Here is a 27658-nt window from a genome sequence, read left to right as displayed (position 1 = left end):
GCAACTAAATTGAATTAAAAGCAAACTTTTTCACCAAACGTGTTTTCAGAAGCCAAAGTGTGTAATTTTCAAAATTTAACCCTTTCATTACGCAGTGTGCTCTGCCGAAGTGCTACCGCTGTACGGAGCACTGCGCCGAAAAGTATGCACATCGCGCTGGTGTGATCGAAGATCAGTATGAATTTCATGTCGTCTAAAAACGACGCTCGTAACGAAAGGGTTAAACATCATCCTTGCATTGGTTTTCGGTTGCTTTAGAGAACTGGGAAAAAAACACACCAGCCCAATTGTTGTCATCGTAGCCTTTCGTTACGCGAGCGCACAAAATACGGATCGTTTATTTATTCTCACTGTGAATCCTCTTACAAAATATTACAAAATATATTGTGTTCCATGTAAACCGTTGTGTACGTGTGAGTATGTGAACCATGGCTGTAGCATTTTTTATCCTTTCACGCCCACACGTCTGCGTGTCCTCGCAAAATCATACAAACAATGATCATAAATATTAATACGTATGCGTTTTAGCGAAATTCGATATTGATACTGTATTTGTTAATGCTCGTTTTTTTTGTTCATTTATTATTTGTTGCTGCATACTCTAACTATCGAAATAAAAACAAATTGAAAAACTAACCAAGCTCTGTGTTAACATATTAGCCAACCGGAAGAGGGAGAGAAAGAGCCACCGGGAATCGTTTTTGTGTGTGTGTATTTTCTAACAGCATCATCCGTCATCATCAGTTTATGAGCGGTGCTTTCAAATATTTGCAAACATTTAGCGTTTTATTATTCGTGCCACAATCTGATCGCATAAATGTGTAGGCAGAGAAAACAAATTTATAAAATTCATCAATATTCGTGAGGGGGCTTCCCGCGTGGCGTAGCGAGATTTGAAAAAAAAAATATTCAAATTACGAAACATTTCATAATTCTGATCATCACAATAAGAGTTATTTATTAGAATGCGAAAGTGGACATTTGTTTCCTATTGCCCAGGATAGATACGTAGCTTCCGATGAATGGTTTGTTGATTTGGAATACACTCAACATATTTATCGGTGAGCCACTGATAACATGTAAATTAATTATGGGGCTGTTTGCACGCATATCTAAAAGTAGGATTGCAATATTTTATCGGTTTTTTTTCTGTGTTGGCAAAGCACCGATGACAATGGAAATTAATTAACAAGGCCGGAGTTTGTGAATAGTCATGCTAGCGGGTAGTAATTACTTTCGGCGAGGATTTATGCGTACATTGTAACGCGTTACCTTTTGCCTTCAACTGCTCACCGGAAATGGCGTTAACCTCATTCATTGTGAATGTTCCCGAATAATTTTTCCGTAATATTGTGAATTATTGAGAAAGAAGAGCAGTGCATGAAAAATGTATGCTTCAACGAACGTTTGATGACTTCCGCTTAAATTAATGGTAAACATCTGAATGTATAAAATAATTATTTTTGTCACCCGCATTCGCGCGGATGCTGCTGCTGCTGTTGTCTGGAATTCTTTCATGCTCCCACTTGCACTTTTTGACAGCAAGCTGCGATGCGTCGGTGTGAAATTTAAACCAGATTTTTTTTCGTGTCGCTCTTCGGTTACGGCCTGTTTCGGTTATGACAAAATAAATGAAACATAAGCTTTGCAGTCGATTTTATTTTTTCCCCACTGTCCCCTCCCAATGGTAGGGTTGTACCCAACCTTCTCTCAATTGTATTCTATGTTTGGATTTGTCCTGCAGGCGAGAAGCGTTGCTTACAACCATGCGATTTTGGGGGGTTCCGACATTCAAATCATTCTCTCTCCCCCTTCCTGTAGGTTTCTCTATATCGAACACTAGAAACTCATTATAAATAATATATTTGATTATAAATTGCAATTAACACATGCGTTTTCGCATCCAACCATTTTTTGGTGTTGTTGTTGTTGTTGCTGCTGCCTTTTCGTCTCTTTGCATCCTGACATGTTTAATAATAGTTTAGCATAATACGATTGCGGTTATTCTGTTGTGATTATTCATCTATTAGTAATTAAAACGTCATTAAGCGTTAGATATTTATATATGTGTACTGAAATCGGAACAAAAAATAATAATAGCAAAGTTATTATCAATCGTAACCAGAAGAATTATAGAAGAGAGTCACTCCAACAAAAAAAAATTAAAATAACAATAAACAATTAGTTACAAATCTTTTCATCTTATGATAACATATCAAGTATAATTTGTTGCTGCCTAAGCCGTTTACGTCGTATATTTGTTAGTTGTTTCGTTGCACCTTGTTGGTTTAAATTAGACCTTTCAAATAGTTAGTTATTTATGTTTGTGTGCTCAAAATTGTTTTATCCGCTCTCTCAGTACTGGTACTTGTGAACAATGTGAACTGGAGAAAATTTCAAAAGTTTATCTAAGTTCGACTGTCATTGAAGCTACTCGTGGTTCGAAGTATTGTTGGTGTTGCCCAGAGCATGCTTCAGTGAGTGTGTGGGTTCTTAACAGTGGTGTTGGGTGCCTGGTGGAGCCCGATAGCTCGGGTAGGTCTGGTTCAACGCGTGTTTGGCGAAGAAACTGGTGTAATCCTGTAACGGGAAAACGGATAACGGGTTAGCACAAGTGCAGATCGGTTGTTAGTTTGTAGACAGAATGGAATATTGATCGTATCCATTGTGTGTATCCATACATATGTTGATGCAAAACGTTAATCCGAGTTCTGGATGGCTTTGCTCCGCCTTTTTCTCGAATATCATCGAAAGCGAAAGCAAATCGTGGATCAAAGATAAAAAAAAAGATATGCTGAAATGACCAGCTGTTTCTATTGAAATGCCTTTGGGAGTCCTAGTTCGAAGGATTTACGCTATGGTGAAGCGATATACTACTGTAGATGAGATCTAAACTGCGTTTCCGATGCTTAGTGAATTATCAAGAAGCCTGTTCTGCAAAAAATAACCGAATATTTAAAGTAATTAACCCAAACGATGATTTTGCTTAATTAATAGTGTGAAATCCAATTATAGCAAGGGACAATACTGAACTGTACGATTCCTTTGAAGTGAATTGGGGTTAGATGAATACATCTTGAGGAACTAAATAATGTATCAAAAAAATGACTTAGGACTCTTACTACATGTGTTACTGGAGAAATTTAAAGAAATTGGCCTTATAGAATTTTAACAGAGTGTAGTAGTGCAGTACTGGCATGTATCGAGGTTGTGTTTAGTTAGTAGCATCTCTTGGAACAACACACGCCAAGTTTCAGGCACATCGGTCTGATTCTTTGTGTTGGCATTCGTTTGAATCGAGGAAGTCGAAAAACACATGAAAAAATTACTTTAAGAAAGACAAAACGCCTCAGAAAAAGTTTATAAGTGGTTTCCAAATATTCGAAGTTGTCATATAAGCACAAGTGACGCTGATCTTTTTGGACGCCCTGCTGAGGTTACTACTCCAGAAGTCATTGATAAAATCCATGATATGATGATGGATGACAGAAGATTGGAATTGGGTGAGATTGGTAGGGCTGTGAGTATTTCGAATGAAAAGGTGCATAATATTTTGGGATTGCTCACGCTTGACTATAAACGAAATCTTGTGAAGCGTTGCAAGAACGGTTTGCAACTGTCCAGCAGAATCTCCAGGACTTGAGACGTTGTTCCGTAACTATGGATGAAACATGGATACATCACTATCACTATCACTTAGACCAAAGAACAATGTAAACAACGGGGGGAGAATCTGCGCCAAAAAGACGAAGATCGTTCCTCCGGCCGGAAATGTTATGGCGACTGCCTTTTGGGATTCGCAAGTAATAATCCTCATCAGTTGTGATCGTAAAATTAATGAAAACAGGGTTCCACATCCCCCATATTCTAATGACTTGGCTACCTCGGAATACTGCATTCTGTCAAATATATACCGGTAATTTATTATTTTAATTCTTCCCCTTAAACATTTTTTTAAACAAATGAATTGTTTTTTAAAATTGGTACCACTGTCTGGCCTTCTACACATTGGGCAACCGCAACCCGATCTATGTTGGCGATGTCAATCGTATCTTCAACTCAGCTTTGCACATTGAGACAACTCAAACGTGATGAAATCGTTAAGTTTTCATCCGTCATCATACACTGGCAGTGACTAACATGAGCGAAATTAGAAAACAAAAGTATTTCATTTTGCAAAAAAATTGAATGCATCAAATTGAATGTATTCGCAACTTTTTAAAACTCAACAATGGGATCAAAACGGAATCTTTGAAATACAAATCGCACTATACAAAAAAATCTGTTTGTATGGCATTCCTTAATGTACTTTTTCTGAAAATGCTACAGCTCGAGATGTCAGGTTTGAAGACATGTTTTTATTTTGAAGACATTTAACTGACTGCGAGGACATTTGATTTTGTGAAGACATTTTGAAGAAATTATAAAGTATGTGAAGACATTTCAATATGATAGTGTATGTGAATTTTTCGGAGATATTTGTTTCATAAAATTGGCCCCAAAAAAAAAACTTTTCAATCATTTTTCGCAGATATAAGAAAAAACACGTGGCATCCGTGGTAAACGGTGAAGTTAAAACAGGTATCTGGTTCATGGTGCGAATAGTTTTCACTAAGTCGGTTAGGTGGACGGCTGATCATGGTATTTGTTCAGATATTCTAACAAACTTGTGAATTTCGTTTCTCTCATAAAGGGTGTGTCACATCAAATTGCATCACGGAAAAAACGCTGTAGAAATTTAATTTTTAGGAATTATATCTTCAGCTTTCGCTTATAATCAGATAAGAGTGTATAGATCACATTGGCCATGCTTCACTGTCAATTTTTCGTAAATTTGGAAAAATGTCGTCGAACGAAAAAGAGCGTCGTGAATTAATCCTGTGCACTCATTTCGAGAATCCGGAGTTGTCACATCGGGACATCGGTAAGATGCTGGAAATCGTCCAATCCACGGTCAGCAGAGTACTAAAACGATACTTCGAGAACCTAACCATCGACCGGAAGGTGAAGAACGGCAAAAATGGATGCTTCGTCAGTGAAAAAGATCACAAGCGCGTAGTTAAGCAGTTTAGACGTGATCCGAGAAGTTCGGTCCGGGATGTCGCCAATAAGCTGAATTTGTCAAGTTCATTCGTCCAGCGGTCCAAGCAGCGGGAGGGCCTGCGTACATACAAGGTTCAGAAGGCTCCTAACCGCGACGAAAGGCAAAACATGGTGGGGAAGACGCGAGCCCGGAAGCTGTACACCGAAATGCTGACGAAGCCGCATTGCCTGGTAATGGACGACGAAACCTACGTCAAAGCGGACTTTCGTCAGCTGCCGGGCCTGTTGTTCTTCTCCGCAGAGGACAACTTCAGCGTTCCGGAAGAGATTCGCAAGCAGAATCTATCCAAGTTTGCCAAAAAGTACATGATGTGGCAAGCGATCTGCTCTTGCGGAAAGCGGAGCGCCCCCTTCGTGATGACCGGCACGGTAAACGGGCAGGTTTACCTTAAGGAGTGCCTACAGAAGCGCTTACTACCACTATTGAAGCAGCACGAGGGCCCGGATCTCGCTTCGTGCCACTATTCAGAGGACGTGTTGGGGTGGTACGAAGCCAACGGGGTCACCTTCGTGCCAAAGGAAATGAACCCGCCCAATGCGCCGGAGCTTCGCCCAATAGAGAAATATTGAGCGATTATGAAGCAGGCCCTCCGGAAGAACCCAAAAGTTGTCAAATCGGAGGCGGACTTCAAGAGAAAATGGATTTCTGTTCAAAAAAAACTACAACCTGACGTTGTACAGAACCTTATGGACGGGGTAAAGAGGAAGGTGCGAGCATACGGGCTTGGGCTCGAAGTATGAATAAAAAGAAAATGCCATAAGTTGTTTAATAGTTTTTATTTCACTGTCTAAAATTTTCAAAAGAATCGGTCTACTGGGCGAATTTCTACAGCGTTTTTTCCGTGATGCAATTTGATGTGACACACCCTTTAATTGAGCTCGAAGAATAAAAAACTAATTACAGTTTTCCTTCGGTAAGTGGGCGAGAAAGGAAGCCCAGATATTGACATTTGCTCAAATTAAATCGAGAGGTGCTTCAATGAATTGTTTGATTCGCGTTGATTGTGAAATCGAACAAATAAAAGGTTTCCACTGGAAGTTTTGCATTAAGCTCGACAACAGGTATGAAATATAGTTCGGGGAAATTATTTTTCTGTATTTTAATCAAAGCGAAAATAATGTCAATTTTTATAACATCTCAAACTACATTCGAATGCCGCTCACAGCGAATATTCAAATTGAATATTGAATATGAATTACGAATTGCTGCTTTTGAGCCCAGTTAAAAAACAGTCCAGACAAAGTAGGTTCAGTTAACGAACGATTACTGTATTGAGTTTCCCGAAAAGTAATTGCCGATTTTTTTCATTGCAAACGCATTGCATTTTGTACATAAAATGAACGCATAAAGATGGGATGTACATCATTTTGGAGCTTAAACTACCAAGTTTTGGAATACATTCGACAAAAAAATTAGAGGAACAGAGTACGAAGTCGGATATCGGAAACAACTTGCACGTATTAGAATTATGTACACATTTTTATACGAATTGTTCGTTCTGAGAGTCGCGTAGAGTTTTATACTTCTGATAAGATTTGAAACGGCTGAACGTATAAAAATGAAACGTTCACAGATGTTTAGGTAATACACTACGCTAAAAATATGCCTGCAAACATTAGAACTTACTGCGATATTTGCAGAATCATAGTTCAAATGCACTGTTCAAATTCTGTTCTTGGCACTTTTTTGAAATCCATGCAAAAAATTGAAATAATTTTTTTTTTCGTCAAAGTAACAAATTACCCTTATCCAGAATTTAGTGGGGTTTTTAAAACTGCCTTTCGATTTGCGGTGCGACGGTTGTTTATTGAATTATTCATCATCAAAGACGAAAGGGTAATTTTTCATTAAAACTGAAATATCTCTGTCCTACAGGTTTGAGACTTTTTTTTGTCTAATTGATTCCAGATGCCTCTAAATTATAAGAAGAGAATGGACAGACAACGTTGGAAGAAGGAGGAGCTTGAAAGAGAAACGCAGGCCATCGAGAACGGATTTTCTTTGACCAAGCATCAAAAGTGTTTGAAAATGCTCGACCAACAGTGAAATGATTCATGCAGAATTCGAGATGGTGTCAATCCAACTTTTCTGGTCTGAAATCTGGCCAAGACACCTGATATCGATCCCAAAACATTGTTACTGATTGTAACATTATCCCAAAATACTTTACATAAACATAAGTATGTTTTTTTTTCGATGAAACACACACTGGACCAAATCACCCCACAGACGGTCCAAATCAGCCCGCATCACATTTTAATGTCCAAAAAACATTTCTTTTATTTTATGATATATTTGGTAGATTGAAGCTTTATATAATGATTAAACATTATGTATTGAGAGAAAACAAGTGTAGCTCAGTATACAATGTGACATTTTTTATTTAGACCGTATTGGTTTGAAAATATTAGGCGATTTGCTTAGGTAGTCCAAATTCCCCCCATTTCCCCTACATGTTTGTTCTCCAGTATTTTTATACGTTCTAGAATTAAAGGTTTTGCATTCGAAAAAGATTTGCAAAATCACCAAATGAGGAAAGCATATCAGCAGTGGATGAATTGTTGATTTTTTCTCATTTTGACGTTATTCGATTCGATTATAGATGTTTATTATAATTTAACCATTGATTCTATTTTGAATCTGACGAACAAATGTCATATCTTATTATATTGACTTTAAATTCAAAAAGTTTCTATTGTGTAATATTACACTTTGAATCGTATTTCCTCGTCAATAACTTTGCGGCTACTTGTACATACACATCATGCAAGATAATATTGTTCCTCAAACTTAATCTCGTAATTATTTCTTCAGTTCGTCAAATATTCTGGTTTCATGCAATTGTCTAACACTGTTTCGAGAAACCTCGAAACATTTGTGCGTTCGAGATTTTCACTCTGGGAAAATAAATTCAATCGATTCGCAACGATCACACATTTTGATAAAAAATGGGTATTGCTATGTACCGTAAACCGGGGGCAAATTGATCACGCTTTTCAGAAAAATGTGAATATTTCCGATTTTTTTTGTTAAGTATGCATCCAATTTTTATTAAAACCTGTTTTTGTGCTGAGGTCACAAAACGTAATGATTTTTTTTGTAGAAAATTTTCCTTAAATGTTAGTTTGGAAAATATTTTCGCGGAAAATTTCAAAACAAAAGGTTTGAGGTGAAATTGGTAAATCTATTTTTTCTTCATTTTCATGCACGAAAATATGTGGAAAATCTTCTATTCCTTCACTAACTTCCATTTGAATAATAACTCAGGGATATGAGTAAGCTTGAGTTCATTTCATACAGGCCAGTTTTGAAAAATCATGAAGTTTGATACCCAAAATGGCGGGTTTGCTGTAGTTTTGGGTTCTGGAATCTGTAGCCTCTGATCTCGTGCCGGCCATATCTCCGGACCCCGTGGAGCGATTTGAAGTGTTGTTTCGAATGAAACTTGTAGTGTTATGTTTGGTTCAGTCGCATCCGAGAAAACTGAACCGCAGCATTGGTTGTTCGGTTAAGGAAACAAAAAGTCTTTCTTGGTTTTTTTTGACGTAGGACTACGTCTTACATTAAGGGTGTCAAATCAGAAAACAGGTCCCGTTTTAATGAAATAAAGTTAGCTTTAATAATTATTTTTGTTGCGAACGGATTTCAACGATTACCAATCGAATCGGAAGTTTTCTAAGATTTGTTTTATATGCTACTAGCTGACCCGGCAAACTTTGTCCCGCCCACAATTTGTTTTGGTTATCAATACCTTCAAACATTCACGTTTTCTTACTAAGCGCAAGTTCATGAGTCCAATCGCAGAACTGTTCATTGAATGATCTTACAATCGACCCCGTTGAATTTACCTTTTACTTAGAAATTCCTAAACTCATCATTGTAATATCAGATTATTTACAGACACAATTCTCGTTCAAGATTTTTCAACCACTTGCAAATAACATGTTTCTCCGTTACATGGAATAAATGTTTGATACAGAAAATATGATAGAATAAAGACAGACCCCTCCCCTCTTCTCCCCATAGAGAAGGTGAGGAGTGAAACGTTTCGTGCCACCTAAAATATTCACATGCCAAATTTGGTTTCGTTTGCTTGATTAATTCTCGAGTAATGCGGAAATTTGAGTTTCATTTGTATGGCAGCCCCCTCTTAGAGAGGGGGGGGGGGGGGTGGAGTGTCTAACTACCATAGAAACATTTATTGCGCCCTAAAACCTCCATATGCCTAATTTGGTTTCATTTGCTGGATTAATTCTCGAGTAATGTAGAAATTTGTGTTTATTTTGTATGGCATGAAATTGATGAAAATTGGAAGCATTCCCATTTTCCCATACATTTGTTCTGTCCATTTGTGTGCTTTGTGTGCCGAACAGAGCTGTCAATAACGGGCAACTTATGCAGTCGCTAGATAAAAACAATGTAGGGGGATGGCGAAAAGAGAATATTTGCAAAGTTTACTTCCACCCTTGCATAGTAAGTAAACTGTCGTTAGCCTGTAAGTGTTGCATCTCCTCCGTGGAAACTTTTGAGAATCTTTCTGTGCCCGAAACTACAAACGTCGCTATTCTGCTCGTTTTGTGTCTTATGTTTCCCCTCGAGCTTTGAACGCTAGCTGTATTTGTGAATAGAACACTTTCGATACTTTTAGTTGCCATTCGTATTTGCTCTCGTGCGCTCTGTTCTGATGCATCAAGCTCCTAGCTTCGTTGACGGTTTTGACCGAGAGTCGAGAAACGATTTTTCATAAACGGTCATTCTCGCGATGTTTCATTTTCATCGATGCAACTGTGTGCATCTGTTAGACGCGTGTTTGATGCTTGTTGAATGGCGATGCACGGAAGATGCCTCTCGTTAAATACTCAGTGCAATGCGTACATTGATATAAAGAAACTAATTGCGACATATGACCAATTGGTGTATTGTTCTCGCAAAAGTAAGGAAGGATCGTTGTTTCTCGAAATGATTTCACAAAACCACGCAAGCCATTAAGCCTTTTTCAGGGTCCCCGGAACTTTTTACTAAAGAGTAATTTATGAAATTTCGACGCATTTCCAAATAATATCCGAAATGATAAGCCAACATATTAAACACAATTGCGTAGTCCTACGTCCTAAGCGGTCGTGTCACGTATACAACACCTCGAATTTTGACGTGGGACTACGTCTAACCGGATTATATGGGGGGTAAAATGAAAACCTAAACGCAGAACATGCAGGAAAAAATGAAAGATTCCAAATGCCTATAACTCGAACATTTCTTACTGTATCGGGAAGATGTTTGCATCAATTGATAGGGAATATTTCTACGTATCTATCGCAATTAATAAAATGTTATTTATCATTAGATAAACAATTGAATAACTGTAAAATGTTAAGCGTTATCTAAACGCCCTAAATACTTTGTTTTGATTGGCCCACCCTGTAGTTTCCCCAACACAGCCATCATAACGAAGCAGCCTTGAGGAAATCGGCATTGCAAATACAGGAAAGGGATATTTTTGTTCCGACTGAAATGAGTTTCCCCAACACAGACTTCAAATGTATGGAGCGTGGGGAATTTGGCATTGCAATTTCATGCAGGTCGGAGGTATTTTGTTCCGACTGAAATGTGTTTGCCTAACACAGACTTCAAAACCAAGGTGACTGGGGAAATCGGTTTTACAATTGAATGCAAACTGCGAGTACTTTTGTACTCGCTTGCTTTTGTGCTGGCCAGAATATGTTTCCCGAACACGGTATAAGTTGAAGTTGTTGATTCAGGAAAGCCGGGGGTACTTCTGCACCCGCATGTTTTTTTTGCACTCCGAAAAGTGTTTTCCTAACACGGATTACAAAAACGGGTACGAACACAACGCTTTGGCACGATTGCATTGAAGGATATGCCTTCATATCTTCTACTCACTGAATTTCTGGCACTGAGTACCTGAAGTTCATCAAATTAAACAAATTTGCGGTTCGAGAAGTACGTACACTTGAGAGATGCAAACTTCAGAGGGAAATGTTAAATAAAATAATCCTTTGATAATTCTTCCGTTCACATATTTTGTCCTAAGCATCGTACCAAACGAAAAAGTACTGTCATTAAATTTACTTGTAACAATGCATGAATTGACCTTACATGGCATTTATTCAATCTGTTTACTCACAAAGCAAATATATTGAATTCGATTGAATTCGCGAATTGTTTAAATCAATCAAAAATTTAATCAATACAAACTAATGGTTGCTAAGCTAGCCTAGTCCCACGTCAACTTTGCGGTTATATCATAGATATAACGCAGCCATTTTTTTGTAAAATTGATTTTTCTCATTTGTTTCAATAGAAATTGTAACTATTTTATTACTGTTTCAACTCATAAGAATCGTCCGGGTGTGAATTAATATGTTAAGTGTCTATCGTTTTGATATGTTTAACCCTTTGCGGTCGTATTAAATTTGGGCGTGGGTTTCGTACTGGTCGTAATTATTTTTTTTGATTATTATATATACATATATATATATATATATATATATATATATATATATATATATATATATATATATATATATATATATATATATATATATATATATATATATATACAAACAGTCTCCAACAGTAATTCATATGAGGATGATCAATACAGAATTTTATTTTTACTATCCGTTGAATATGAGATACTTTTGCCATTGATATAATAAATGTGTAATCAATGCCAGCAATGTGTATCCGAAAAGATCAGCACTTTTCACTTTAAACAAACAAAGATTTTTTACATGAGATTATTCAGATGACATAAGGCACTTATGAAAACAATTATTCTGCTCTTAACCCTCCTGTACTCTCGTGCAAATTATAACACGTATACTCGCGCACGGTGTCAGACCGAAAATTGAACTTCTCTGTAATGTTGTCATTGTGTGTTACGGACTTTATTGGCATTTATTTGAAGAAGAGGGTATGATTGAATGAAAAAACTCAAAAAAAATTGTGTTTTTCATCTTTATTATGTTTTAATAGTCATCTTATTCAGCCTCCTCAAAACAGAGCAATTTTTGATACTCCAACACAAATAACGAAATTCGAATTTGTAATTGTTATAAATTAAAAGTAAGCAACTGAAAATAATTCATGGAAGTATAAATAGCTGTAAAACAACATAAAAACGTATTAATCGGTTGTGGTTTCATTGGAGTAAGAATCAGAATATAGCAGAACTGCGTGCTCGAAACAAACATATTTTTTACATTTCTTGCAGTTGTTGCGTATTTTTTGGTTCTTTCATCAAAGAGAAGAATGTATAACGACCTTTTAGATAAATACCAGATGATAAAGGTTCTGCAATATGAAGTTTGCATATTTCTAATATTCTAATCTAATCTGTCTCTGTCTCTCTAATATGCCTTTTTTAGATGGGGCATGAAAAGATGGTATAAAAGGATTTCTAGGAACTTCCTTTTCTTTCTCTTGTTTTCTTGTCGATATTGTCCATTATAAAAAAATATCCCCGAAAATGTAACTGTTAAAAAGTAGCACTAATTCATAGTTTACTATTCACAATTATTCCAGAAGTGAATTTCTTTCACAAGTGTGGATATGTATGACCATTATATTTAGCGAATATCTATACGAAAGTCAAACATTTATATTTTGCTTTTGAACGTATGAATCTAACGACGAATAGTTAATATATGGATCCGGATATGGATCCGTTCAATCCACTTACAAAAGAGGCTGAAATCAAATAAGAATAGTCAGGTAATGATCTTATGCATAATATGCAATAAATATTCCACGCCACTAACATTATTTTATGCATTTCATTCAACGAAATTATAGAATATGAAAAAAGGCACTTGTCCAAAAAAGTTACTCCTATACTCGCGTCGGTTGGTCAGACCGTAAGTGTTAAGAAAGTGGCACACGTCCCCTTTGTACCAACACATGCGATACGCTAAACGATGACGAACGACGAATAACGAAGCTGGAGAGAATCCCAAAGTCGTAGTGTTGATGTTTTCTGAGAAATGAGCGAATTGTTGATTTCTCGGTCTGACTGACCAATGCGCGAGAATACTGTCGTTCTACGCATAGTTGTCCCATGTTACTTTTTGACAATTTTCACTTTTCTTCATAAAACGTTGTTTTTATGCATAATCTTCCGGAAAAACACAAAAAACCTTATTGTTTGTTCCCAGTATTCAAAAAAACAACATCAAGTTCAATTGTCCCATGTTGATATTCTAGGCATAACTGTCCCACTATGTATTTTTTGTAGATCTATAATAAATGAATCGATTCAAGTACAGGAATGTTATGTGCATTATTCATATAATAATATAAACTGCTAGGAGTGCTTTTGAAAGAAAAGGGTCATCCATAAACCACGTATACTTTCAGGAAAAGAGGAGATTTGGTCAAAGTATACGATTTGTAAAAAAATCCAGAAAAGTATGAAATGGCTTCTGGAACAACTGGAAGTATTGCTGCCAATAACAATTTCTTCCGTTGCTTTTGAATTCCTCTCGGAGCTTTTTGCCACTTCATGCTGCCATCTAACGAAAAGTGACCAGCTGCAAGCATCTTTTGCTGTTTCTTAGATAGCAAAACACAATAATTCAGTTGCTTGCTGTCAACAACATCAGAATAGCCGATATCATACCGACCTTTAGCAATTCTGACCCGTCTAATATTCTCAATAAATGGCCGCGGATTTCATTTATTGAGAGTGTATTGAGTAACGGCAAATTCAGTTTTAAAAAATTGTATGCTCTGCATGTTCATCACATCGACGCGCTTCTTGGCCCCTCCAACAGCTCTTTTGAAGTCTTCGAAATCCACTACTCGGTCGTGTCGCATGAAAACTGTCAGCCGTCATTAACGTATGACCGGATTCGAAGTATTTCAATACAATCTCCTTAACGTCAACTTTATCGTCGTTCAATAGGAGAACAAGATGTAGGAAAAAGTTCCAGCACTGATACTAGGGATACTACATTACTATATACTACACACCGATGCCACTGGCTACGGCACCAATTATGTTTACTTTTTTATGCTATGACACTGTCGTTTTACGCATAGTTCTCAAATGTTACTTTTTGACAATTTTCACTTTTGCTTCATAAAAGAATCTTTTTATGCATAATCTTTTGGAAAAACACAAAAAACTTATTATTTGTTCCTAGTATTAAAAAAAAACCAAATCAAGTTCAATTGTCCCATGTTGATATTTTACGCATAACTGTACCACCATGCATTTTAAGCCCCTAATCCACCTAGATTGCTTCAATTGAGGGAATCTCTTCACATTTCATTAAGCAATAGCTTAGTGCTTATAAAAAAACCAGGTGTATTGCTAAACTGAAATGCTTGAAGCTTCTGCTAGACAAATGTGTTAGAAAACTTTGATTGCGTTTTTCTCAGTTGCTGATTTTGGAACATGGGACAACTATGCGTAGAACGGCAGTATAGGAGTGTTAAAAAACAACTACTTCAATATAATTTAAACCAGTAGTTACTCAAATAATGATTTCCGCGTATCCGAAATGATCTTTTCACTTAAGATGAACAAAGATTTTGTCGCTTGAGACACTTATGCGATTATTCAAATAACATGAGACATTCATACGAACAGTAGTTCTGATACTTATGAACAATCTTTTCCATCACACCGAAGTGTTACAATGGCTAAATTCTGCTTTTATGATTTTTGTCCCACATTTCTATGCATTCAACACACTGTGCGTTATCTTGTGTGGGTGACTACTTTGTTTGATACTGAGACCCGTTATCTATTACTCATAGGAGCACCACATTTATTCGTGAACAGGTCAAGCTTCAAGCTTCGTTTAGGAAAAGCATAAACTGATACTTGATTGAGTAAAATATAAGATTAGCATGGTTTCTTGCTGTAGTGGCTGAGATCAGACAAGCTACCACAAAGAGTTAACAAATGTTTCTTCACCATGCTTGAAAGTGGAAACGAAGATGCTGTTCAGAAAAAGATATATTTTTTTCAAATTCAATGTGCGATTCGATGAGAACATCGACGATAAGAATCTACAGATCATTATTGAATGTTTCATATAAGTTTTAAATTTATTTAAATAATGCCTCCATAAATTTCAGATAGTTATCAGTAATGCGTTTGATTAATTTTAACCCGGTGATCAGTTTGCCCCCAGATGACGGTATCAAGAGAATTTAATTTAATGTAAGCATTATACATGTGCCGACCGGAGAGCTATTATGACAGTTCTTATTTCCAAATAAGAAAACTTTGAAAGAGATTCTTTTTGATAAACTAAAAAGTACAAAAAACAGAAGATATCAAGATGATTTCAGAAAAATTAGACAAAATTGAGTGTTTGTCAGGATATCAGGGAATTCCCAAAAAGTCTGGGAAATCCTAAAAATCAGGAAGGTTGGAATCTCTGCCAGCAATTATTACAGGATGCACTACAAACGTACAACGACAGTGGAGTTCATCAAAGTGAATCCACCAAATTGTCTCCAGTTCATTTCAATAGTTTCCTTTTTTTCAAGATATGTTTTTGTATAAAATTTAAAAAATATATACTCAGATTTTCCGTCAAGAAACGAAACGCCCACCAAACATCGCAAATTGATGACAATTTGATCTGGAGTTGCAGTTGCAGTTCGCACAGCAGCACGCAAAGTGACGACTCCCATCCAGTGCTTTATTTGGTAATCCGATACGTAATCCCTGTTTACGATAATCCTGAAATAATAATAATAACAATTGTTATAATTATTATTGTTAACATTACCATGATAACAATGCTCCCACCCACCACTGCTACTGCTGCTGCTGCATGCATCAGCATTTCTGGGATGCGTCGGTGGTTTGCTTTGTTGGTCGAGAGCACAACCAAATGCTCCTCACCCCCCAACCTATCCCCCAACACATTCCACACTGAGCCATTGTCACTCGTAAGTAGATGCAAGCTTTCCCCATATTGCACTTTTGTGAGCCAATTTATGTGTGTTTGCGTCGGCTACAATTTGGGGTGTTCGTGTATCCATGTGTGAATGGGTGAATAAACACAATGGCACATGGCGGCTGCAATGTGTATAGCAACCAGTAATCCCTTTGCTCCGAAACGTAAACGAGAGTGCTTCACACATTCATTATAATAATAATTTTCCATCATTGTGATGGAACCGCTGCCGTTGCTGCCTCTGCTGCAGCTACTGATGCTGTAAGTGATTTGTGGGAGGAAACAGTTGATGTAGTAAGTTTTGGGTGGCAATCGGGCGGACTCGGGTTTACGGTATAAAGCTATGATACCACGAACAGAGAAGCCATGGGTTTTAGTAGGTGAAAATTTGCATTGTTTGTACGAAAGTCTAGAGTGCAGTTCATTTGTATTCAAAGGAGCATTGTGGAAAGGAGCATCAGGCTAGCAAATATAGTATATCTAACAATGCATAATCATTGCATTCTATTTACTAGTAGTCATGATGTTCGACGAAGCACATTGCACATGAATCGTCCTCTTCTATAGTCACTGCAAGGATGCGACGCATCATCCGCGCTCTGCTATCGAATTCATTAGCCTAACGACGCTTTTGTAATTAGAGCGACGCATACAAACTCGACATAAGTAAAAATTGAAAAATCTCGTTACCATTCCCCACTGATGATGATGATGATAACTTAGGGAAAATAATTTCGGTGAAGGTCTGCTCCAAAGCATTCCGAAAAATATCTACGCTACACAACCCGACCAGCTTTCAATGAGAGAGCGAAAAAGTGAGTCTGCTATGGGGGAGTCAGTAGCGATAAGAGTTTAATCCTTTGGGTGTTGAATAGAGAATCGTGTGCGCCGCTGCATAACCCAGTTTGCTCTCGTTGAATCCAAAGAAAAAATCTATTCGATCAGCTTATGTCCGCTGGTGTTTACACCGTGGAACAAAATCGGGCTTTTTCCGTGATGGAATCTGCAAAACCAGCCCAGCTGCAGGGCATGAATGCGAGCCAAAAAAAAACTTTCATTCGGTCATTCGTTCATTACTAAAGGGTGTGTCACATCAAATTGTATCACGGAAAAAACGCTGTAGAAATTTAATTTTTAGGAATTATATCTTCAGCTTTCGCTTATAATCAGATAAGAGTGTATAGTTGACGTTGGCCATACTTCACTGTCAATTTTTCGTAAATTTGGAAAAATGTCGTCGAACGAAAAAAAGCGTCGTGAATTGATCCTGTCCACTCATTTCGAGAATCCGGAGTTGTCACATCGGGACATCGGTAAGATGCTGGAAATCGTCCAATCCACGGTCAGCAGAGTACTAAAACGATACATCGAGAACCTAACCATCGACGGAAGGTGAAGAACGGCAAAAATGGATGCTCCGTCATTGAAAAAGATCACAAGCGCGTAGTTAAGCAGTTTAGACGTGATCCGAGAAGTTCGGTCCGGGATGTCGCCAATGAGCTGAATTTGTCAAGTTCATTCGTCCAGCGGACCAAGCAGCGGGAGGGCCTGCGTACATACAAGGCTCAGAAGGCTCCTAACCGCGACGAAAGGCAAAACATGGTTGGGAAGACGCGAGCCCGGAAGGTGTACACCGAAATGCTGACGAAGCCGCATTGCCTGGTAATGGACGACGAAACCTACGTCAAAGCGGACTTTCGTCAGCTGCCGGGCATGTTGTTCTTCTCCGCAGAGGACAAATTCAGCGTTCCGGAAGAGATTCGCAAGCAGAATCTATCCAAGTTTGCCAAAAAGTACATGATGTGGCAAGCGATCTGCTCTTGCGGAAAGCGGAGCGCCCCCTTCGTGATGACCGGCACGGTAAACGGGCAGGTTTACCTTAAGGAGTGCCTACAGAAGCGCTTACTACCACTATTGAAGCAGCACGAGGGCCCGGATCTCGCTTCGTGCCACTATTCAGAGGACGTGTTGGGGTGGTACGAAACCAACGGGGTCACCTTCGTGCCAAAGGAAATGAACCCGCCCAACGCGCCGGAGCATCGCCCAATAGAGCGATTATGAAGCAGGCCCTCCGGAAGAACCCAAAAGTTGTCAAATCGGAGGCGGACTTCAAGAGAAAATGGATTTCTGTTCAAAAAAAACTACAACCTGACATTGTACAGAACCTTATGGACGGGGTAAAGAGGAAGGTGCGAGCATACGGGCTTGGGCTCGAAGTATGAATAAAAAGAAAATGCCAAAAGTTGTTTAATAGTTTTTATTTTACTGTCTAAAATTTTCAAAAGGATCGGTCTACTGGGCGAATTTCTACAGCGTTTTTTCCGTGATGCAATTTGATGTGACACACCCTTTACCCTTCGGTTTGGGTTATCGTTGAGAAATCTGATACGTCCTCTGGCAACCACAAATACGCATCATAATGAATGTAGAGTCCTTTGCATGTTCCCGCTAATAACCAAGATGAAAGGCTAAATAATATGATTATGCTGATGAAGTTGTTACTGTCATTTTTTTCCCTCAATCCAAAATGCGATTGATTGTGGGCTGCGCCTATCCACGAAATGTGTCGCTGTCGGCAACTAGAACTATGCGTTGAAAATTACGGCAAACAAGGATTCAGCAACATGTTCAATGATGCCATTCCCTCTCCCTTTTCCTGTGCATCGAATGTTTTTTGCGTAGGAAGATAATTTCTGCTTCCCTTCGCTATTCATTTATGAAGATTAGTTAGGGGTGCCCTAAAAAAAATCACCAATATAGGTGAAAAGTCTTTCCTAGAACCACCCGACATGCGGGGCTCGTCACGACCGGAATTGTTGATCTATTTGTCAGTACGGATGCAGACACAAAGCTTACGGAAATCGTTATGCAAAAGGGGGGGGGGGAGTGAGAGAAAAAAAGACCAACAGAAAGCTTCCCCGCTACAGTTGCACTCCTACAATCGCCCGATACGTGCCTGCACAGATGTCAGCGCAAAAAAATAGGCCATAGGTTCGTATCTCTAAAGCCCACGAACGTCACGTTTCGAGCTTTATTTAATTCAATATTACCCAGCCTTGGAGCGTTTCCACAGACACACACACACATACACACTTCGAGCATCGTATAGTGATCGAATGTATGAACTGACCCCTTCACGTGAATCCAATATTTCGTGACACTGTGTGGCACACGGCTCAGGGCATTGATGGGTTTCGTTTGCGTTCCCAAAAATATTGCGCATCGGAAAACATTGGCAGGAAATTAGAGCATCCCTTTGGGAAAACCACACCAACCAACCCGGTTGGTCAAATTTCATTTCCAATAGTTTGGTGTTATTAAAAGTTGAAAAATATAACCCAACAAGGACAGTTGTCACGCGGAGCGTCGGTAGCAGATATCCGGCAGAATAGAGATCGTTGCTAGGTTGCACACGAGGCTGAAATAGAGCAACGCGTTGTATCGGCTGCTCCACTCGAAAGGATCACCAAACATCACATCATGTCTAACCGGGGATAACATGCAGAATAGAGCACGTTATGCGTACGGAGGGACAGATAGAAGCGACGGACTTTTCGCACGGAACTTTTGTTTTTTGCTGACGGTCTACTCCTTGTTGTTTCCACATCTCGTCCCATTTCGATTGTTCCATAGGATCAAATTTAGAACACAATTCAATCTCCAAGCGATTCGGAATTTTTCGATACATTCGCTGCGAAATATCGATCAATTGATTATTCTTGTGGCATAATTGATGTGTCTAGTTTCCTGATTCTATCAGTATTCTGAGAATTTGGTATAATCTAAGTAATGCAAATAACATGGTGTTCATCATCAAGTTTACAAGGCAAGGTTTACCTAACATATGGTTGGAAGTTGTTGTTAAAACTTACAGAAAATTATGGGTCGTCCGGGAAGCTGTTCGCCACCGATGATGCCCAAATCGAAGCACTGTACAAAAATAATCACTGATTGAAATAATTAGCGGAATCGCTACATAAAGTTGAGATAATTTAGAATTATGCCACTTTTTAATGGCTGTATTTTTCAATCAAACACTTTCTATGGATTGAACAAACCTCACAACGAATTATAATTATAATTATAATTATAAGATTCATGAAAAAAACTGAAAAATACATTCATCGTCATTTCGAAGAATTTTATTCACTTTACTGTTAATACCGCTCATCAGATGGCGGGTTTGAACAGTCGGTTCCATCAATTCTTCATCTGACCATCAGGGTTTAACAATTTTGAAACAAAAAGATGAATAAAACTTTTTTACTTCTTCCTTTCTCTTCAGCCAACTTTCGATTGTGTGTATTCACTACGCATACAGAAACATCGTATCTTCAATTTCATTTTCGTTCTGCTGTCGGTCCCTTTAAATTCGAAGGCAGATGCTTTCATTTGACGATTGAAACTGCCCTATTCATTATCATTTGAATGGGGTTCATGTCAGTATCAGTTTCATATGTGAAAGGACGATCACTGCTTTGAATTGAAAGTTTCATTCGATTCCAATTCTCCAAGCAGGATATACCGGGAATTTGTAATGTTAAATCTTCCCGCTGAGCATTTTTCAATTGTTTTCAATTTTTGTACTACTGTCAGTGGTCTTAATGTCAATCTTGAGCGCGATCTGTCATTTAATTTACAGCGTCATTAAGTACAAGTTAACTTTTTTTTTGCTCGGTGATTTTTGATATGGATAATTCTATTAGTCAAAGATATTGTGTGAAGTTTTGTGTTTCAAACAAAATTTCTTTTGCCGAAACGTTGAAAATGTTGCAGAATTCATTTGGTGTCTCAACTATGTGGAGAACACGGGTGTATGAATGGTACGAGGGTCACTATTTATATTTCGGGAATTGGCAACACTGATGTCATGTGAGTCCATCTGACGGTTCCATCGTAAAGTTTGACATTTTTGACGATATACGTACTCAGAACATTTTGTCATACGGACGCTATTTGTTTATTTTATATTTAGTTGAAAGTTTGGTCTCGGCAAAAAAAATGGAACTGAATCGTGAACATTTTCGTGTGATGATTTTTTTACGACTTTCGACGTGGATTATCACAACAAGAGTGCGTCAATCAACTTAATTTGACTTTTGGCGATGAAGCTCCATCAAAAACCACTGTGTATCGCTGGTATTGTGAATTCAATCGTGGTCGTAGTTCGCTGTCCCACGAGTTTCGTGAAGGTCGTCCAAAATCGACTGTAGTGCCAGAAAACATCGATGCTGTGCACGAAATGATTAAGCAAGATCGTCATGTAACCTATTGTGAGATTGAGGCATCCCTAAGCATTAGTTCCACCAGCATATATGCGATTTAACATGAACACTTAGTTGTGCGAAAATTAAGTTCACGTTGGATCCCACATAATTTGACAATCGCTCAAAAAAAAAAGGCTCGTGTCGATTGGAATAAATACTTTGAAAATTGGTTTAAGCGCATGCAAAAGTGTATCGATCATCGTGGCGAATACTTTGAAAAACAATAAAAATATATTCGCAGCTTAACTATTTGTTTTTGTTCCTATTCCCGAAATATAAATAGTGACCCTCGTATAAGGTAAACAAGGGCGGCTGAGAAGAGATGAACGATCTGCTACGTCAAGGACGACTATCAACCCCTTCAACTGATGTAAACATCGACAAAATAAAAATAATAGTGCGGGAATCGTCATTTAAATTTGAAACAGCTAACCTGAGAATGAAATCTCTCACGAGAACGTTCGTCATATTTTGGTTGATGTTTTAGACACGAGAAAAGTCACAGCATGACTGGGGCCAAAAGAGCTCAATCTCAAATTTTATAGCAATCAAATGGCTGAAGACATGCTTGAACGATAAAATTTTGATCCAACGTTCATCCAACGTATAATTATTAGCGACGAGATATGAGTGTATGCGTGAGCTGAAGGCAATTCCTGAATGCCGTTTAGTAGCATATTCCGAACTGTCTCAAATTCCGAACACTTCATTTTCAAATGTAAATTTACTAAACTTTTATGTTACAAATAATTGAATTATGAAAATCCTGATAATCTTTGGGGTATAGCCTTCATTTTGACATATTTTGCAGGTATCGATACAGCCTATAATTTGTAAAACAAAACGTTCGCAAAAAAGTGACAGTAAAATGTTTGCGTTAGCAAATTCAGTAAAAAAACAAGTATCGTTCTTTTTTTATTGTTTGCTGTTTCATGCTAAAACAGGTAAGGGTCTACTATAAATGAATGAAAAAATGATATTTTATGCAGAAAACTTCATTAAAATTAGTATTGAAGTAGTGTTCGGAATATGAATCAAGTTTCTACTCATGATTCAAATTCCGAACACTTCATTTTTGAATGAAAGTTTACTGAAATTCAATGTTATAAATAATTGAATGATCAAAACCCTGACATTCTTTGGGTTATACACCCAAACTAACGTTGGCAGAAAACATTTCATCTTCGACAGAAATAATGCCTTTTCAGGTGCTATCCATATAGCTTCTAATGCTGTTGTATAAAAAAAATGGTACACCTCATTATAAAATGAAGTTGGAAAGTGTTTTCTAAGACTAAAAAGAAGTGCACAAACGAGAATGTATATCTTTCTCTGTATGGGTCGTGTGTTTGGCAAACTATACGAAAAGCTTTCATATGCTTTCATTTCAATGTGTCTCCTGTTTCGCTCGTTCATATTGGCTCTAACATATATATTATACAAATGATATACTCGCATTGGAGAGTAGAGCATTTTCTATTATTTGTCTGCTCATTTAATGTAATACATCGGGATGCCAAAACCTGCGCTGAAAATTAACTTTGGGTGTAGGCTTCATTTTAACATCATTTACAGGTATCGATACATCGTATAGTTTATAACACTAAACACTTGCAAAAAATGTGGTTGTCAAAACAAGTTATAAAATGTTTGCGTTAGTATTTTTTTAAAAATCAAGCATCGTGAATTTTTCAGTGTTAGTTCATTTTGCTTGCTGTTTTCATGTTCAGGGGGTATTCTAGTGTAAAGACACTAATTTCGGACGTTTTTTTCGAACTCCGTAAAAAAACAAAGAATATTTTCAGTATCCATTATATAATTATTTGTTCACCTATCTTCTAACAATAAAACAAAAATTGAACGGAGAAAAATATTCACAACGAGAATAGATAAGAGCTGATGAAGTGAGGGGGGAACGTTAGAAAAACAAAATGCGGCTCAAAACGTTTTTTCTTACGTTTCCCGATTTTTTTCAAAAATAGTAAAATTAAAAAGTATCATTTCTTAGAGGTTCATGCGAAAAAGAGATGCCTGCAGATGGTATCCATATAAATTATTTAGACACGGATCGGTTCAGTAGAACTTATGACATCGTGTACGCCAGTTTGAAAAAACTAGTTTCGAGAAAAACGCGTTTGAAGTCCATAGTTATGGCCATACCAAGTTAGATACCGCATCACTAAAAAGGCTCTAACTCGGTAAATAATAGAATATTCGATAAGTCTTTTCTCGGTTATATTCTTGAATGCCTAAACTACAGAAATATGAAGGAAAAAAATTATTTTTTGTATGTTTCTAGACTGGAATACTGCCTTAAGTGTTAGAAAAGGTAAGAATCTACTATAAATGGATGAAAAAATTATCTTTTATGCAGAAATCTCCATTAAAATTAGCATACAAGTAGTGTTCGAAATTTGAATCAAGTTTCGACGCATGATTCAAATTCCGAACAAAAGATGTTTGAGCACACTATTTTCAGACAAATACAGCAATAGTTCACAAATTGGGGTAAAAGGATTTTTTTTGTAGTCAAATGAAAAAAGGTTCTACCGTATCCGAAAATCAAATTAATTTCGCGAAAGAGTACCATTTTGAGTAACGTGACACTTTATAATGGCCTTGCTTAAGTGTTCAAAATTTGTGACAACACGGTACATAGTTTTCTTGTATGCTGAGGTTTTTTACATGAGATATCCAAAAATCAGAGATGTAATTTCTATCGTTTTCGAATTAGGATTTTTCAAAGTTAACCGTTGGTCCGAAAAATAAAATTTTCCCCTTTTTTTCCAAAAATGGCTTGTTTCAAGAATTTAAAACTTGCGAACTACTGGACACATTCAGATAATCGACATATCAAATTAAAGCTAAGCCGGTATTAGACTTACAGGAAAATTGGATTTATTATGTTTCTATCTTCTGTCCAAAAAGCTACCGTAAAAAATGTCACCTCTCTAATTTTTGGATGTAAAAAACCTCACGTTTCAAGAAAAAATATAAAAAAAAACATAGCGCCCTTGGTCCCAAATATATAGAAACTATAAAAAAAAAACAAATACAATCAATAATTACTAAAACAAACTCCAATTTTTTTTGGGGTATAACATTTTCCAAAAAACTAAGACTAGCTAATGGGCTTTAATTTGATATATCGATCTTATGAATGAGTTCAAAACTTATGATTTAAAAAAAGGCATTGTCGCTGCTCGGAATTTGAGACAAATGTGGTTAAATATATTATTAGTTTTTCATCATGAATAAGTATTTGTAAATCAATATTATTGTAGTACCATTTTGAGTAATGAGACACTGTTTAACCTTCCTATACTCGTGTATAGGTCTGACAGACCGAGCATCAATGAGGTGGCTGAATTAAATGCCTATTAAACTGAATGAAGATAAAGAAAAAATATTTTCTGAAGTTTTTTCACTCAATTATATTTTTTTCTTTGAATAAATACCAATAACGCCAAAAATACACAATAACAATAACACAGAGACGCGCACAGTCCAGAGTACACAAATTATGATTTTTCGCTCGAGTATAGGAGTGCGATCGACGCTTAAGTGTTCGGAATATGAGACAGGCAGTTATAAAATGTGTTGCGATAACTGAATTGTTCGTCAGGAAAAGTGTATTGTTTCAAAAGGGCCTTCAAGGCCATATAAAATTATAATAAATTATATTGAAACCCCAAATTTACCGAACCAAGAAGCTTATTTATTTAGGTATTATATTCACAGCAGCAAAATGTACAGTTAATACATTCGCTTTCAATTGACTACAAATCCATTTAAACGCGCCTGTTTATCGTGAAGCGCAAATGATTTTCAATTAATTTATACTTTTATACTATTATAAATTTTTTTTATGCTTTTATGTTTTTTTTTCACAAAATGCTGATGAAACGCAAACGATTAGTAATATTCTTTGAATTCACTGACATCACATCTTGTTAGAAGATCTCTTCACGATGAATTGCAACATAGAAATTTGTTCGTTTCGGAATCAACGTTTTCAGCTGTCAGATGCAGATAACATGTACAGAGCTTGAATAGCTTCAAAAAATTCGACTACTTTTTCGGACGATCTTGGCCACACGGTAAAAACGATCAAAGCTCTCTAGCATTCTCGCCCTATTTTCCTTCTTTAATATTACCCCAAATTCAAAGGTATTTCAGCTTGCTTATCTTATGATCATATGATGTATCTTAATTACAGTAGCAATTCCACAACCGTTAGATATTAATAAAGCCTGGCTAGAACAAATACCGGTGCATTGAATTTGGTCACTACGATTTCCAGAAAGTATATTTTAGTTTGCAAATACTTCCAGGTTTTTTAGAGCCGGGGATACGTACCTCGTAGAAAAAAAATCGCGTTAATTGCGATTAATGCCGAATTTATATGAATACAATCTGAACGCATATCTCTACAGCATAAACCAATGAAAAATCATAATTTTATATTTTACTATTTATGAAAAAATGGGAAACAGTTTATCTTCAAACTGCTGCCATTTTCTCCAATAACATGTTTTTGATTTGTCCGACGTTCATGCAATAGCGGCATCTTTTCTGATTCAGAATACGTTCTTTTTTTTTTGGTTCAGATAACCAGAAGGGCTGGAATAACAACTTTTTTGAACCCCCTCACTTCATCAGCTTGTAACTATGCTCATTATGAATATCGATAAACATTTAAGGATGTAATGGATAGTAACCCTTAATGGTTACCCCCTTAATCATACACAAACACTCTCCACCTAACAACATGAAAACCGTCGTAGTAATGATTTTTCTTATTCAAAAAAAGCATTGAAATTGCAATGCGGTGTGATATCCTTCATTCAAACTCACAATCGACCTCAGTCTTTGAATCGGACAAAATCTATCTTTTATGACTGAAACGATAATAGAATATAATCCAGACTTTTAGATGCTGGCCCGGCGACGGCGACTCGTGAATGTGAATGAAATCACTAGTGAAACTTCCTTTAACCTTTCCACCGGGTACAAGGGCGGATTTTACGTTGCAATATTTCACTTCTTCCCTAGTTTTGCACTGTATTTGCATTTCAAGTGAGCGATCTACGTGTGACTGCACAGCATGCATCACAATGAAAGAGGTACAGCGATTGACAAAATAAAGTGCCCACTCGTTTTTTTTCACCTCTTTCATTTTTGGGCTAAAATGAAAAGTAAACCCAACGTAAACATTCTTACAATCTTATTTATTATGTTCCTGGTGTACCACGAAAAATAATTTGTTTTCTTATTGAAAAACTGCCACTGTGAGAATTGATATATTTTCGATAAGTTCCCATCGTGGGACCCCTCGATTGTTTATGTTTTGAGTGTTTTGACATTTAGAAATAACTGGCTTGGCTCTGGAGCATTTTTACACGTTTTCGCACTTGTTTAAGTTAATACAGCAGAAAAATGCGCAAATGATTGCCATTTAATTTCAACTTTGAAATGTTTTTTTTACAAAATCCCGCAGAAACGCAAACGATTAGTAATAGCTCCAAACTCACTCTCCAACATTCTCGCCCTATTTTCCTCCTCTATTTTTACCTCAAGTTCAAAGGTATTTCTGCTTGCTTATCTTATGATCTTATATTGTATCTTAATTACAGTGACAACTCCACAATCGTTTTATAATCATGTACCCTAGCTAGAACTAATACCGGTGCATTGAATTCGGTCGCTACGACATCCAGATATTATCCTTTTGTTTGCAAATACACCCAGCTTTTCTTTCACGTGGGGGAAACGAACCTCGAAGAAAATATTCCCGTTAATCACGATTAATGTCGAATTTATATGAATACAATCGGAGTACATATCTCTATCGTATGAACTAATGCAAAATCATATTTTTTTTCTTCAAACGGCTTTCATTTTCATGCGATAGCGTCATCTTTTCTGATACAGAATCTGTTCGTTTTTTTTTTGTTTCAGATAACCACCAAATTGGTCATTCGAAGTGTCGAGCCAAGAAGCAGCGTTAGGGAAAATTCTCTAAGAAGTTGAAGACGTTCGGATCGGTGATGGATCGCCCCGGCAGAGGAAGGAAACCCAAAACAGATGCCAGAACAGACAAGACGATCATCTGGGAAGTAGAGGAAAATTCGAAAATTACCATCTGGCAGATCCAGGAAGGCGAAGCGTATAAGTCCAGCAACAGGATGGCTTTGAAACGGCCTTTCATTAGCAAGACGAACCAGGCCAAACGGCTCAAGGTGCACTCTGATAAGACGCTGGAGTATTGAAAAACGGTTTTGTGGGCAGATGAATCCGAATTCGAGCTTTTCAATCGAACGAGGCCCTGAGTTTTGAACTCA

General features: G+C 37.2%; 1 protein-coding gene across 5 annotated transcripts in view; it reads right to left on the bottom strand.

Moving 5' to 3' along the window:
- Positions 1 to 287: 287 nt before the first annotated feature.
- LOC129765445 (uncharacterized) overlaps positions 288 to 27658 on the bottom strand; it is a 351357-nt gene continuing 323986 nt past the window's right edge. For all 5 annotated transcript variants that reach the window (XM_055765774.1, XM_055765777.1, XM_055765775.1 and 2 more), the window contains one exon: positions 288 to 2580. In XM_055765774.1, the coding sequence (XP_055621749.1) occupies positions 2494 to 2580 (87 nt within the window). In that variant the 3' untranslated portion in view covers positions 288 to 2493. The remainder of the gene's footprint in view (positions 2581 to 27658) is intronic.

This window comes from Toxorhynchites rutilus, chromosome 2, assembly GCF_029784135.1.
Source record: "Toxorhynchites rutilus septentrionalis strain SRP chromosome 2, ASM2978413v1, whole genome shotgun sequence".
Lineage (NCBI taxonomy): Eukaryota > Metazoa > Arthropoda > Insecta > Diptera > Culicidae > Toxorhynchites > Toxorhynchites rutilus.
This window is presented reverse-complemented; position numbering and strand designations above follow the sequence as displayed.